This window comes from Ovis aries, chromosome 17, assembly GCF_016772045.2.
Source record: "Ovis aries strain OAR_USU_Benz2616 breed Rambouillet chromosome 17, ARS-UI_Ramb_v3.0, whole genome shotgun sequence".
NCBI lineage: Eukaryota > Metazoa > Chordata > Mammalia > Artiodactyla > Bovidae > Ovis > Ovis aries.
In genome coordinates this window covers 50879075-50894079 of record NC_056070.1, presented here as the reverse complement: position 1 = coordinate 50894079, position 15005 = coordinate 50879075, and the positions used below count along the sequence as shown (strand labels likewise).

Genomic DNA, 15005 nt, shown 5'->3' with positions numbered 1-15005 from the left:
GCGGGGGACCCTGTGGCCAGCCCCCACCTGCTGTAGCCTGCTTCGTAGAGAAACTGCGGCACCTGGGTGGTCTTCCCGCTGCCGGTCTCACCACATACGATGACGATAGGGTGCTCAGCCACTGCCTCCATGATCACTTGTTCTTCAGCGAGAATTGGGAGCTTCAGCCGCTCTTCCTGGTGAGAGAGAGGAAGTCAGAACTCAGGGAATGGGGGGCAGAGGGGCGTTGCAGCCGCTGCAGAAGGGCAGACAGGATGAGGGGACTTTGTTCAAAGCAAGACTATACAGGTGATGTGGTTCCTACAAAGGCAGCAGCTGGCACCCAGTTAAGGGGAACAGGTGGGCCCCACTGGAGGATGGAAGCCTTGATGGCTGGGGAGGGGGCCAGAGACATGGGTTGGGTCCTTCGGAATGTCACATCTGGCATCCAAAGGGTCAGCCTGGTACAGAGAAGCCCCCGTGCGGCACAAGAACCCTCTGTTGCTGGGGGAGTTCACACTTATGGAAGAGTCAATTCAGCAAACAACCGGGTGCTAATTTTACCAAAATTCAGGATGTGAGACACAGCGTCACATCCTAGGCGTGATTCTGCTAGGTACACACACATGAGTGTATGCAGATACACACACACACACGCACACACAAGTATTACATAGTGAGGGAGGAGTTTTGTGAACCCCTGCTTGCTCTGATTATGTGTGAAGCATGCCTAATTTTAAAAATTCTGTTCTCTACTTCTATTCTATTGGTTAAAAAAAAAAACAGCACTGGCCATCTCATGACCCCATGATGGCTGTGACCTCCAGTTTGCAAACCCTGTCCCCCAAAGTTTTGCATCTGTGATGGCAAGAAGAGGACAAGAACATGGAAAGCAGCAGAGAAGATGGGAGCAAAAAGCAAGAACGTCTCAAATGTCCAGCCAGAGAGGACTACTTAAACCGTGCTCTATTCAAGCAGAGGAATACTCTATAGCAGTTTCAAAACCACAACCAAACCAAATAGACCTCAGTGACATACATCTTCACAGATAAGTAAATCCCAGGAACATAATGATTAACAAAAAAACAAAGTGCAGGAAAACATATATGATACAAGGCCACTTATACACCTAGGCTCAAGAATACGCTTGTGGAAAAACCACAGAGAAAGGCCAAGGGAGGAACCCCGGGGGGCACCAGGGATGCTGGATGGTGGAGCCTGGGTCACTCAATCAATGCGTGGAGCAGAATCCCACACCCCTCACTTGCCAGTGGATAGCATCAGGCTCTGACATCACCGACAAGGAAACCTTTGTGGCATGCAGCCAGGGGCACTTCAAGGTCTGTTTGAGCAGTGAGCTCACCCTAATTCTTTATATGTGTCGAGGGAATTTGTAATTTCCTCGATTCTGTCTCATCGCAGCAAAAATCTGAAGCCCTTGGATGGACCAGGGTCAAAAGCCCTTGGATGGACCAGTGTTACAGCTCAGTTTTATTCAGAAAGTAAAGAAAAATACATCCTCAAGGCGTGAGGGCATGTGACCCAAAAGACAGGACGAGAATAGAGGCCCAAGTTTGGCTCTTCTCTTTATATGTTTTTTCCTCCTCCCCCTGAGCCTGCTCTATACAAACTGGAGTGCCGTTTGTTTTACCTGAGGTGAAGTGCCGTTTGTTTTACCTGAGGTGTTCACTCTGGTCCTCAGACCTTCCTTTGTTCTATTTTCATGGGCTTTTCCTTTCCTTGTCTTTTTGCCACCACCATTTTGGACTCCTTTTTCCTATTCTAACTACCTAACATATATACGCACACAAATGTACCTGTGACAGGAAGTGCAATCTCATTAAACTGTGTATGTTAAGTTGCTTCAGTTGTGTTCGACTCTTTGCGACCCCATGGACTGTAGCCCACAAGGCTCCTCTGTCCAGGGATTCTCCAGGCAAGAAAACTGGAGTGGGTTGCTGTGCCCTGCTCCAGGGGATCTCTCTGATCCAGGGATCAAACCTGCGTCTTTTACGTTTCCTGCATTGGCAGTTGGGTTCTTTACCACTAGCACCACCTGGGAAGCCCTCTCAGTAAACTGCTGCTGCTGCTAAGTCGTTTCAGGCGTGTCCAACTCTGTGCGACCCCATAGACGGCAGTCCACCAGGCTCCGCCGTCCCTGGGATTCTCCAGGCAAGAACACTGGAGTGGGTTGCCATTTCCTTCTCCAATGCATGAAAGTGAAAAGTGAAAGGGAAGTCACTCAGTTGTGTCCGACTCTTCGCGACCCCACAGACCGCAGCCTACCAGGCTCCACCGTCCCTGGGATTCTCCAGGCAAGGACACTGGAGTGAGGTGTCATTGCCTTCTCAGCAAACTACTACTTTCATATGGAACAGTGACTAATATTTTCTATTCTTTTCCATTAAAAAAAAAAAATGCTGGTTACATCCCATATGTTCCCACAATCTGATCTGTGGTTTGAAACTGCTGCTCTGAGACCCATGAGCCCTTTGCTTCAGGGCCTTTGCTCACCAAGTTCTTAGTATGGGATGGCCCCCCTGTTCTCAGCTGGTCACTGAGCTCTTACCCTAGAAGACACTTTCCCTGAGAAGCCTATACTCCTACACTGCCCCTTCATGGTACCCGATCTTCCCTTCCACGGATCTTGTCCCTCCCCTTGTGTGACACTGCGTTGTCCATCTTGGTCTTGTCTGCTGGACTGAAAGTTCCACAGGCTGTAGACTGCTCTACTTCCTGGGCTGGCGGGTGGACGGAGTAACCATCATCTACAGTGGGCCAAACCCTGAGGCATCACCAACCTCAAAGCAGTCTCATTAAACGACTTATTCTTAATGGGCACAATGCACTAATATTTTTTATTCTATTCTTCCATGGGCCTCGAGCTTCCTATCCCTTAATCTTGTTGTCGTGACAACCCAGTAAGATACTCACTCTACCAGACAAGGAAAACAAGTGCAGAGGGGTGGAACCCCTGTGAGTAGACAGGTACCCCCATTCCACCAATCAAGAAAACAGGGCCCAGGAACGAGCTGGGAGGTGGAGGGATCAGCACTCTATTCCAGGCCAACTGACTCCATAGCCTAAGCTCTTATCCCGAGGAGTGGACACTTGGGCCAGGACCCGTGGTCAGAGGCTGCAGGTGACAGCGACCAGAAGATGAGAAAGGCATCTGACACCCATCTCAAGAGCCCCACCACATGCCAGGCACTCGCTCACCAGCCTGACAAGGCGGGCACAGCTATTCCCCCTTTCCAGATGATGAAACCTAGACACAGAAGGTGATGCAACCTGCTCAGATCCCAGGATGCCCTCTCGCTGCACCCACAGCCCCCACTGTACTGACCTGATTCCCTAAGCTCTCCATCAAACACCAAAGTGACCAACCTGCATTTCAGGGGAGCGGTTCACAGGGATGAAGATGGCGGGCTTCGAGGGAGGCCTGGCCAGGGCAGAGACTGCCGCGGGAGTAGCTGCCGGAGGGGCAGGAGTCTTGGCTGGGCCGCTGGGCACTGGGCTCTGGCCGCTGGTCCCAGACGGAGCTGGTGGCAGGTGCGCTGGGGTCGACTCTGCACTGGCCTCTGACTGATTGTCTGTTGGGGCCTCTGACTGATTATCTGTTGGAGCCTCCTCGGGTTCAGAGTCCACTGAGGATTCAGACTCCTCTTCTGCCTCCTGGCGGCGGCGCTTCCGGTGGGCCCCACTGAGGCTGCTGATCCTCTCTGGACCCTGGGCTGCCATATCATCCGGTTTCCTGCAGGGAAGGCCAGAAATCAGACTCTAGGATGGGCCAGCCAACCTGAGGCAGCTCTGGGTTGCTGAAGGCTCATCAGAGGCAGGACTCAGAGGCCACGCTCCTTCCTGCCTCAGGGCCTTTGCACCCGCTGTCCATGGTCCCTGCAGGTAGCTTCTCCCTCACTTGACTCAAAGGTCGCCTCTCAGGAAGACTTCCCCTGACTCTGCAGCCTCAATCACCTCTCCCACGCCCTCCATCCTCTTCGCCCTGCTCTTTTCTACTGAGCAATTACAGCACTAGATTTATGTGTATTTATCTAACTACTGCCCATCTCCCCACTATTAGAACGTAAGCTCCTTATGGAAAGAAACTTTATTTTTGTGCACTGCTCTATTTCTAGGGCCCAGAGGAGAGCCTGAGATGCAGTTTGCATTCAATAAGCAGTCATTAAATGCGCCACAAGTCTTATGGGACGGGACTGCAAATGAACACAGTGGGCCAAGTGTGAGGGAGCAGCGAGCAGGGGCCTGAGCTGAGGGAACACATAGGCCCTACCTAAGACCAGCTGCCCTATGGGAATGCCAGCTGGTGTGGCCACATCATTCAACGGGTCAAGACTGGGGCAGGAAGAGGAACCCGGATTTTAACATGAAATCTCCTAGTTCTTAAATATCGACTGTGGAAGTGTCTGTCTTCCAAAATTCACGGTCACTCACATACTCAAAATGTGATCTTATGTGCAAATGGGGTGTTTGCAGATGTCATGAAGATGAGGTCAAACTGAGTTAGGTTCCTTATAAGAACAGAAAACAGAGACCCAGACCCAGATAGGAGGCGGCCATGGAAGACTCAGAGAGACACATGGAAGACACTACAAGGACACACAGACTGGGGTGACGTGGGCTGCTGGGGGACAGAAGCTGTCCCCCCAGAAGCTGGGGGACAGAATGGAACAGATTCTCCGGCCTCTGGCAGGAAACAACCCCACTGACACTTGACTTTGGACTTCTGGCCATCAGAGCCACGAGAATAAATTCCTCTTGCGTTAAGGTACCTGGTTTGTGGTGCCTGGTTACTGAAGCTCTAGAAGACCCCCATGTGGGCAAAAGATCCCAGCATATTAAGCAGCATGTGAGGTCTCTACCCACTGGACGTATTTTAGCACATGGGTCATTGCAAATGTATTTTCTCGTAACCCCAGAAGACCCCATGACTCCCAAGACATTCCCCACCCTGGGAGCCCTGGAGGGAGGAACGGGCTTCAGAGAGGAACCTGGTGACTTACTCTTTGGTGTGGTACATGCGTTCTCCAGTGCCCAGCTTGGACGTGGTGTAGAAGAGTCTCATCTCAGCTTCTGAAACCTGGACTTCACTCAATTTCTGTAGCATCTCAGCTCGCTGGGGAAGGAAACGAGTGTGTTATACATTTGGCATCATGAGCCTCTCTTTAGAAGGGAAGTTGAGACTCTAAATAAATTTACAGCATCTCTAACACCCACAGTCTTTTTTAAACCAAAGGCTGAACTTCAATTGCCTGGCGTCACAGTGTTCTTAACCTTGACAGACATGTGAGCTTGGGGTGGCTTCTCGCCCCCTTACAGAGTCTGTGGTTGGATAAACAAGGTTCTCTTTGCCCCATGGTGTGTCATAAGAGATTATCGACTAGCCAGATGCCCATCAAAGGGAGATGGAATAAAGTAGGGCCCATCTGTATAATGCAAGACTCCCCGGCAGTTAGTACAAGGGAGGAATAGCTCTTTGTGTGATGGGAAGTAGTCCCCACGCTATCTGGAATAAAGCAGTGAGAGGTGGGCCCAGCTGGCCCCCTTCCTCTGGGTGAACGAGTTAGGAGTGTTTGTTTCACTATTCTTGAAATTATAGATATTTTAATATGTGCTCATATATGTGTATATATGTACACACACATATATACACATGTGCACAAATTTCTTAATTGAGAAAAGAAAAAACAACGTACAAAACAGCAAGCAAAGATGCTCGCAGGATTAAACACAGCACCCAATCACAGGACAGTGAGTCCTCCCCTGGATGAAGAGCTCCAGGGACTGATGTCAGAGCTGCTAATCGCAGGCTGGTGTGTGTCGCCTGGGGGTCACAGCACCCTGTGTGGTCACCCTGTCAGAAAGACTAAGGAGGGATGGGAGAGAGGTTCAAGAGGGAGGGGCTGTATGTATACTTATAACTGATCCACTTTGCTATGCAGCAGAAACTAACACAGCATTATAAAGCAATTATATTCCAATTTAAAAAGACTGTCAGGAGGTAGTCTCCTGAAGCCTTTAGATCAAGTTTCTTGGTCTCCACACAGTAGCATTCAGAGTCAGATAATTTTTTGATGTTCTGGGCACTGCAGGCTATTTAATAGCATCCCAGGCCTCTACCCTGCAAAATGCTAGTAGCATCCTCCAATCGTCACAACTCCAAAAGTCTCCAGACTTGGCCAAATGGGCTCAGCGGGGGCAAAACTGTCTCTGTTGAGTCACTGCCCCAGACCCGAATACCAATTTATAGGAAACTGGACAGTGGAAGAACACTTTTTAAATTACAGAGATAAGAAAATTTAACCCAGACCATGGGAAAGTCTTTGAGACAAACCAATCTCTGCAACAAATGGTAAGGGGGAAAGACAAGAGATGGGGTGGGGAGTGCAACGAAATGGTGCAAAGTTTGACTATTTACTGGATATTTGATGGTGTTTTGAAAAAAATCTGGATGTATTAAAGGCACTGCGGTTATTGGAAATGATCTTTATTTTAGAGATGCAAACTGAAACACTCAGGGATACAATGCTACATAATGGGTTGAATGGTGGCCCTTCAAAACAATACATCCATGTCCCAGTGCATGCTAAGTTGCTTCATTCATGTCCTACTCTTTGCGATCCTATGGACTGAAGCCTGCTAGGCTCTTCTGTCCATGGAGATTCTCCAGGAAAGAATGCTGGAGTGGGTTGCCATGCCCTGCTCCAGGGGATCTTCTGAACTCAGAGATCACACGTAAGTCTCTTACGTTTCCTGCACTGGCAGACGGGTTCTTTACCACTAGTGCCACCTGGGAAGCCCATGTCCCAGGATGGGATCTTATTCAAGTTAAGGGTAATTAAGGATCTCAAGATGAGATACTGGAATAACCGGGTGAATCTTAAATTCAAAGACAAGTGTCCTTATCAGAGATACACAGAGGAGAGACACACAGGGGAGCAGCCCATGTGAAGATGCGGGCAGAGAATGGAGTGATGTGGCCACAAGCCAAGGAAACCTGGAGCCACCAGGATTTGGAAGAGGCCAGGTACTGCCCTCCCCTGGAACCTTCAGAAGGAGCATAGCCCTGCACACCCTTATGATTTCAGACTTCTGGCTTCCAGATCAGCAAGAGAACCCATTTCCATTGTTTAAGACACCCAGCTGGTGGTCATTTGTCAGAACAGCCAAAGAAACAGTACAGATTGAGGCTGCCTGGGCTTTGATCTATGGGGTAGGAAACCGGCTGGCCATGGAGATGATCAAGGTTGACCATGGGCCCGACAACTGTTGAAGCTGGTGACTGGTACACGGGACCTCGTGACACTAATGTCTCTACTTTTATATATGCTAGAATTTCTCAATATAAAATTTTCTCCTTAAGAAAATATTAAGTAAAAAAGGTCAAAACGCTCTAGGATAAAGTTTAAAAAATAAAATAAATGCGGGGTGGAGAGTAAACAGTGAGCACGTTGATCGACTGACTCCTGGTTCAACAAACATGGTCTCTACAAACCTGAACCCATTCCAGACTGATAGACACCCCAGAAGCATGTCCTCCTTCGAGGGCTGGAAGGTTCTGATTCTTTGTGTCCCACAAGGGGCATTAGTTATATGTGGCTATTTGCATTTAAATTAATTAAAACCAAATCACATTAAAAATTCAATTCCTCTGCAACTTCCCTGGTGGTCCAGTGGCTGGACATGCTCCCAATGCAGAGGGCCTGGGTTCGATCCCTGGTCAGGGAACTAGACCCCCCATGCTGCAACTAAAGATCCCGCATTCTGCAACTAAGATGAGCTACAGCCAAATAAATACATTAAAAAAAAAAAAAATCAACCCCTCAATCTGACTGGCCACATCTCAACTACTCAACAACCACACATGGCGAGTGACCACCATATTGGATGCTGCAGACAAAGAACTTGTCCTTCATTCCAAAAAGTTCTACCTGATGGTCCTATTGAAGAGATCATGTCAGGGACACAGACCCCTTCCCTCCCCATCCCTCGCCAGCCTGGAGGGCTGAGTGCAGACACAGCATGCCTACCCGGCTCTTCTTCTCCTTCTGGTCTAAGATTCTCTGCAGCATCTTCCGTTCTTTTTTGGTCAGGGGCTTCTTCTCCTTCTTGGACAGGGGAGGGGCTTTGGTCTTTTTCTTCTTCTTCCCGGGAAGGACAAGAGCGTTGCTTGCATCGACTCCTTTCAACGTGTCCTTATCTGAAAAGATATGATGCCTGACCCACAGCCCTTGCAGGCTAGAGAGCCAGGATGCCTAGGGTCTCAAGATGCTATCTTAATGCTGTTTTCCTCTGGGGGGGCCCTTCTGCCCTCTGTGCGAGCCATCCAAGCACCTGCACAGGAACGGGGATGTAGGCTCGCCGCACTTTCACTACACTGTCCATCCAGCATCTGCCACAGGTCACCCTCCACCATGAGTCGGGGTACCTCCACCCTTGTGTTTTGGGAAGACAGAAGGAGATAGAGCAAGGAGGGAATAAACTACACCAGTGCCTTCCTCCCAGTAGGGTCCTGCTTTCAGAGAGTCTGTGAGATCAAAACCACTTTTACAATAACTCTAAAAGATACTCTCTTCTGGGTGTACAGTGGACTAAGTACTGAGCTTCTGTTATATCTATTTTTAAATGTCGGCATTTTTGGGAATTCCCTGGTGGCCCAGTGGTTAAGACACCATGCTTTCACTGCAAGGGGTGCAAATCCATTCCTGGTTGAGGAACTAAAATCCTGCGTCACAACTAAGCTCGTGTGCTGCAGCTACTGAGCCCACGTGCCACAACAAGAGAAGCCCGTGTGCTACAGTAAAGACCCACTGAAGCCAAAAATCAATCAAAAGCAAAAAAAACCCAAACCCCTAAACCCCTGTTTTAATTTCTAATATGATAAATTTTGATAGAACTCACATTAACAAAAGCACTTGGGGTCTTCAATGTTTAAGAACATTAAAAATGTCCTTAGAGGAAAAAATTTGAGAACCAGTGTGTCATAGGAAGAAAAAAGGGGGGATATGCTAAAAATAAAAATAAGAAAGAGGGTAACAACATTGGATCAGTGATCAGAGAAGGCTCTTTGCAGAAGGCAAGCTGCTTTATAATCTTATAAGGTCCCTCTGGCCCCTAAAAGTCTCAAGGATAAATGGAGATGTCTTGTTCTAGGGTGAGAAACTTTTCCCAAATCTTTGGGTCTAAAAGACCTCGGCTCCTCTGTGCTCACTTCACTGTCAGTCTATCTCACCTTCTGAGCTGTCACTGTTACAACGAACGATGCCCATCACAGGACAGGTCAGTAAAGACACAGCCTGTCTTTACTTTTTAAAGCATTCTCAGTTACAAATATATTCTCCCAAAATACCACCCCCATGTAACTGCTGGACCCATGTGACAGCAGAGAAAATTGAGGCACAGAGATGTCAGGCGAGTTACTTCAACTCCCAGCCAATCCCTGCAAATTCTGAGGAGGGAATTCAGACTCCAGATTCCCACCTTGACCATCTTTCCCATAACTTCACTGCCTTCAGGGTCCAAGAGGAGAGTGTGGAGGAGAAGCAGGCTTCCCCACTGGGCCCCGTTCTCCCTCACTCCACCTCCAGAACCTAGGCCCACTCTTCCCCAATGCCTAAATCAGCTTGAGCTTCAGGGATCCTATACAAGCAGCCGGATGAGTTTAACTTTGGAGCGTGCTCAGTTTCAAGGGTCAGCAAGACAACCGAACTCACTCAATAACTTCACCCTCAACTCTCCTGTGAAACTGGACCCATCAAGGTCCCTGATGGCCTCCCTGGTGTTACATCCATGGGTCCTTCTCTCCCTCCCTGACCCCATAGCAACACGACACAAATGGTGGGTCTTCTTCATGGTCCCTGGACAACCACACTCCCAAGGATCTCCTCCCACCTCACTGGGCTAAACTTACTGCTCAGTGAGAGCTGGCCCAGTCTTTAGACTTAAATAAATATCATCTACACACAGTGATGATTCCAAACTGCTATCTCCCCTGGACTTACCTCTTCTAAGCATCTGAGTCAATAGCTGCCTGACTATCCCTCTACTTGGATATCTAACAGGGCCCTCAAAACACTCATATCCAAAACCAAGCTCTTGGCCTCTTCCCAAGCGGGCCCCCTCCCCGCCTTCTCCAGCTTCCAGGCACTGGACCCTGGGATTAATTCTTGACATTTCCTTTGTTCTTGTGCAGTCAGCCAGCAAATCCTATCAGCTCCATCTTCCAAATACATCTTGAATTCAACCACCTCTCACATTCTCGGCTGCTGCTGTCCCGGACCAAGCATCAGCTCTTGCCCTACTGACTGTACTCAGCAGCCTCCTATCCAGTCGACCTGATTCTTTGCCCTCTACTGCTCTTCCTCAACACAGCACCAGAGTGATGCTGTTAAAACCTAAGCCCATGCCTTGTTCCTCCTCTGCTCTAAACCCTGCAGGTCCACTGTCCTCACCATGACCCACCAGGTCCTACCCATCCTGCCCCTACTTAATATTTCATCTCCACTCAGCCATTCTGATGGCCCTCAGGTCTTAAGGATTCAATGCTTTCTCAATGGGGCCTTCCCCCTCTACCGCACGAAAACTCTGCAACCCACCAAACACCTCTTGTACTTTACCTGTTTAGTACGAATGTATGCAAAATATTCTATATATTCTGTTTTCCTTTACTTGTCTCTTCCCAAAAGCATATAAACTGTGCACGACAGGGATTTTTTTCCACCTTAATCTCATCTTCTGTTACTCTCCTAGACTGGCACACCAGTCTTCCCGAACAAAACGGAGGAGTCTTAGCAGAAATGTCAAGCAGCCTGGAGCTAAACAGACAGATCTGGGCTGAAAAATACAAACTTAAAGATCGCTGGTAGGGAGGTTATAATTGATGCCATCAAAATGAATGGAATTACCTTATTTTCTTGTCCAAATTCCCCACGTTGCTATACTACGACCACACTGGAAAGAAACTCCAGGTATTGTTCCAAACTCAGTTAAAACGAAAACTGTCATTATTCCCTCTTTCTTTGGATCATCTGAGGTGGGGGGCCTCTCTCCGGTAGCCTTCCGGAGTCGCAGAAGCAGGACATAGTCCGAGCGTCCTTTAGCCCCCCTGGCCAGCCCTGGTCCCAAGGCCCTGGTTGGTCTCTCACCCGAAACCCAGCCCCTGTCCAGGGCCTTCTTACCCTCCAGTTCCAGCCGCACGGGGGGCGGCTCGGGAGGGCCTTTAGAGGTGCCGGGGGCCGCCTGCTGGCGCCCCTTGATGTTGTACCTCCGGCGCAGCTTCCCCATGGCGCCCGAATTCCTGCTCCAGCAGGTAGGGTAGCAAGACCCGCGCACTTCTAAGCCCAACCCACGTGGGCTCCCACCAAGGTTCAGGACGGAAAACTTCCGGGCTACGCTCTCGCGAGAGCTGGTACTAACAGACCTTCTGCGGGCGGAGCTAGAGGCGGGGTCACTTTAAAAAGCAAGGCCGGTGGGGGCGGAGTGAGGCGGGGCCAAGTTAGGGAGGGGCGGGGCCTGAGGTGCCCGAGAGTCATGTTTAAGCCCAGGGCTGTTCGCAGGAATGTGGTTTGAACCTCTAAATCTGAATTATCTACTAATATTAATTTGGGAGTGAGAGTGTTTTGTCGGCTTTAAAAATATAACCTACTCCTAATACAGTCTTCTTCCCTCTTTTTTTAGCTTATCTGTACTTTCTGATATTCTTACAAGCAACATTATTTGTGTAGTAAAAAAGGCATTAAATATTTTCATTACAAAGACAGAAAAAGTAAAAGAAGGCATCAATTAGACAGCTTTGCATTTTCATGACCACATCACATTTCTGCACTGCACTCGGAAATATTGTATTTTCTGAATTCTGTAATTATTTTGTGAATAGAACAGCTATACTGTGTCTTCACTAACTCAACATTCAAAAAACTAAGATCATGGCATCCAATCCCATCACTTCATGGCAAATAGATGGGGAAACAATGGGAAGAGTGACAGACTTTATTTTCTTGGGCTCCAAAATCACTGCAGATGATGACTGCAGTCCTAAAATTAAAAGATCCTTGCTTCTTGGAAGAAAAGTTATGACCAGCCTAGGCAGCATATTAAAAAGCAGAGATATTACTTTGCTGACAGAGGTCCATATAGTCAACGCTATGGTTTTTCCAGTAGTCATGTATGGATGTGAGAGTTGGACCATAAAGAAAGCTGAGCACCGAAAGGAGAAGACTCTTGAAAATCCCTTGGACTGCAAGGAGATCAAACCAGTCAATCCTAAAGGAAATCAGTCCTGAATATTCATTGGAAGGACTGATGCTGAAGCTCAAGCCTCCAATACTTTGGCCACCTGATGTGAAGAATTGACTCATTGAAAAAGACCCTAATGCTGAGAAAGATTGAAGACAGGAGAAGGGGACACCAGAGGATGAGATGGTTGGATGGAATCACAGACTCAATGGACATGAGTTCGAGCAAGCTTTGGGAGTTGGTGATGGACAGATAGGCCTGGCGTAGTGCGGTCCATGGGGTCGTGAAGAGTCAGACATGACTGAGTGAACTGAACTGATTGTCTCCATTTTTTTTCTATTAAAAGCATAAATGCTGCTGCTACTGCTGCTAAGTCGCTTCAGTCGTGTCCGACTCTGTGTGACCCCATAGACAGCCTCCTACCAGGCTCCCCTGTCCCTGGGATTCTCCAGGCAAGAATACTGGAGTGGGTTGCCATTTCCTTCTCCAATGCAGGAAAGTGAAAAGTGAAAGGGAAGTTGCTCAGTCGTGTCCGACTCTTAGCGACCTCATGGATTATAGCCCACCAGGCTCATCCGTCCATGGGATTTTCCAGGCAAGAGTATTGGAGTGGGGTGCCATTGCCTTCTCCGAAAAGCATAAATGGTTAAGGGTAATGGTTAAGGGTAAATAAATTATATCATAAAAAAAAAAGTGAAGGCGCTAGAAGTTATTTTAGAATTTTAGAGAGGATATTTTCAAGAGTTAAAGTCATTGCCCCAGGAAAAGCATTTGAATAATCCAGAACAGGAGCTGGCTGCCAATTAGGTAAGTAACAGTTGTCAAAGGTAAGAATGAATGAAAACTGTGATTAATCTGGACAAGCTCCCCTCTTCTTCAGAAAAGCAAAAATATATCCCCACAAACACACAGGTGGAGAATGAAAGGATTGTGATAGCATACATATGAACATTCTTTTAATTAATTAAAAAGGATTTTTGGGGAAAAGTTACAATGAGCAAATCAAACGTGTTTTCATGGATTTTATTGCTTAGGATAATAGCAGATTACAGTTTCTTCTTTAAATATGCTTATTTAAGTAAATAAAAAGTTACTATTAGGTAGGTAATAGTATATTCTCTTATATTTGCTTCTGAAATATTATATACCAAAGGATTACCTCCAGAAGATATAAAGAACATTCCTGGCACCCCACTCCAGTACTCTTGCCTGGAAAATCCCACGGGCAGAGGAGCCTGGTAGGCTGCAGTCTATGGGATTGCTAGGAGTCGGACACGACTGAGCGACTTCACTTTCACTTTTCACTTTCACGCATTGGAGAAGGAAATGGCAACCCACTCCAGTGTTCTTGCCTGGAGAATCCCAGGGATGGGGGAGCCTGGTAGGCTGCCATCTATGGGGTCGCACAGAGTCGGACACGACTGAAGTGACTTAGCAGCAGCATAAAGTAAAAGGAAAAAGGAAACTACACAACAGCATGGATCTTAATGTTGAACAAAAGAAGCCAACCACAAAAGATCATATTTTATGATCCAATTCACAGAAGTTCAAAAATAGGCAAAATGAATCTCCTAAATTTTGGAGGGGGCGTAGTGAACAGGAGAGGGCAAAGGAAGCCTTTTGGCAAAACTGATAATGTTCCTTTTCTTGACCTGGGTGCTGGTCACATTGTGTGTTGTTTAAATTCATAGAGAAGCACTTATGACAGTATTTTTCTGCTTGTATGCCACTCAGTTGTGTCTGACTTTTCACGACCCCATGGACTGTAGCCCACCGGACTCCTCTGTCCATGGAATTCTCCAGGCAAGAGTACTGGAGTGGGTAGCCATTCCCTTCTCCAGAGGATCTTCCCAATCCAGGGATTGAACTCTAGTTATGAACTGCAGGCAGATTCTTTACCACCTGAACCTCTAGGGTGTCTTGTATACTGTACTTCAATTTTTTAAAGTTTACTTTAAATATTTGTTTATGATGATGATGAAATATACACCAGTGAATATAGCAAAACCTCACCAGAAATCTAGAAAAATGTAAGTTCAAAACAAGATATAGGGACTTCCCTCGTGGTCTAGTGGCTAAGACTTCATATTTCCAATGCAAAGGGACCTGGGTTTGATTCCTGGTCAGAGAACTAGATCTCACGTGCTGCAAGTCAGAGTTCGCATGCTGCGATTGAAAGATCCTGCCTGCCACAATGAAGACCTGGTGCAGCCAAATAAATGAATAAATATTTAAAAAGGTAACTTTTCACTCTGGGTTGACAGAAGTTAAGTTTTATTTTTATATCATTTACTTATTGAAGAAACAGGTCGTTTATCCTGTTGAATGTTCCACATTCTGACTTTAGCTTCTGCTGTTTCTAATTTTTTTGCTTCCATCCCCCATGTTTCCTGTAAACCGTGAGTTAGATGTGGAGGCCACATCAAGTTAGGGTTCAAAGTGTTTTGGGAAGAATCCATCACACAAGCGGCTTTGATACTTCTACCACCAAGACTGGTGGGTCCAGGCCCCTCCATTTTCAATTTCTCCACCAACATGTCACCTTTTCGTTTCAGTCTGTTGATGATCATGGCCTGGATCCATCATTTCACTAAGGGGTGCAAACTTATTTTCTAATCTCTGTCACTCCCTTTTCATTTACTACCTGGATTTCCTAAAAAGAACTTCCCGTTCTCAACTATTTTCTGACTCTGAAATAGAGTTCGTTCAAGAAGGGCAGGAGGGAGTGCTTAATGCTTTTCTTTTAAACATTTCAGAATGAATGAGTAAGCTGG

The 15005-nt window shown here is 47.3% G+C and overlaps 1 protein-coding gene across 3 annotated transcripts in view; it reads right to left on the bottom strand.

The window, feature by feature from the left end:
• Positions 1-11378, bottom strand: part of DHX37 (DEAH-box helicase 37) — a 30862-nt gene extending 19484 nt beyond the window's left edge. For 2 of the 3 annotated variants that reach the window (XM_027956402.3, XM_042234515.2), the window contains exons 1-5: positions 11175-11378; positions 8028-8197; positions 5001-5113; positions 3367-3733; positions 28-176 (exon numbers count right to left, since the gene is read on the bottom strand). In XM_027956402.3, coding sequence (XP_027812203.1) covers positions 28-176; positions 3367-3733; positions 5001-5113; positions 8028-8197; positions 11175-11280 — 905 coding nt within the window. In that variant the 5' untranslated portion in view covers positions 11281-11378. Of the gene's footprint in view, positions 1-27; positions 177-3366; positions 3734-5000; positions 5114-8027; positions 8198-10613; positions 10633-11174 lie in introns of those variants that run through there. The other variant, XM_060401086.1, reaches the window with a different exon arrangement.
• Positions 11379-15005: the final 3627 nt, after the last annotated feature.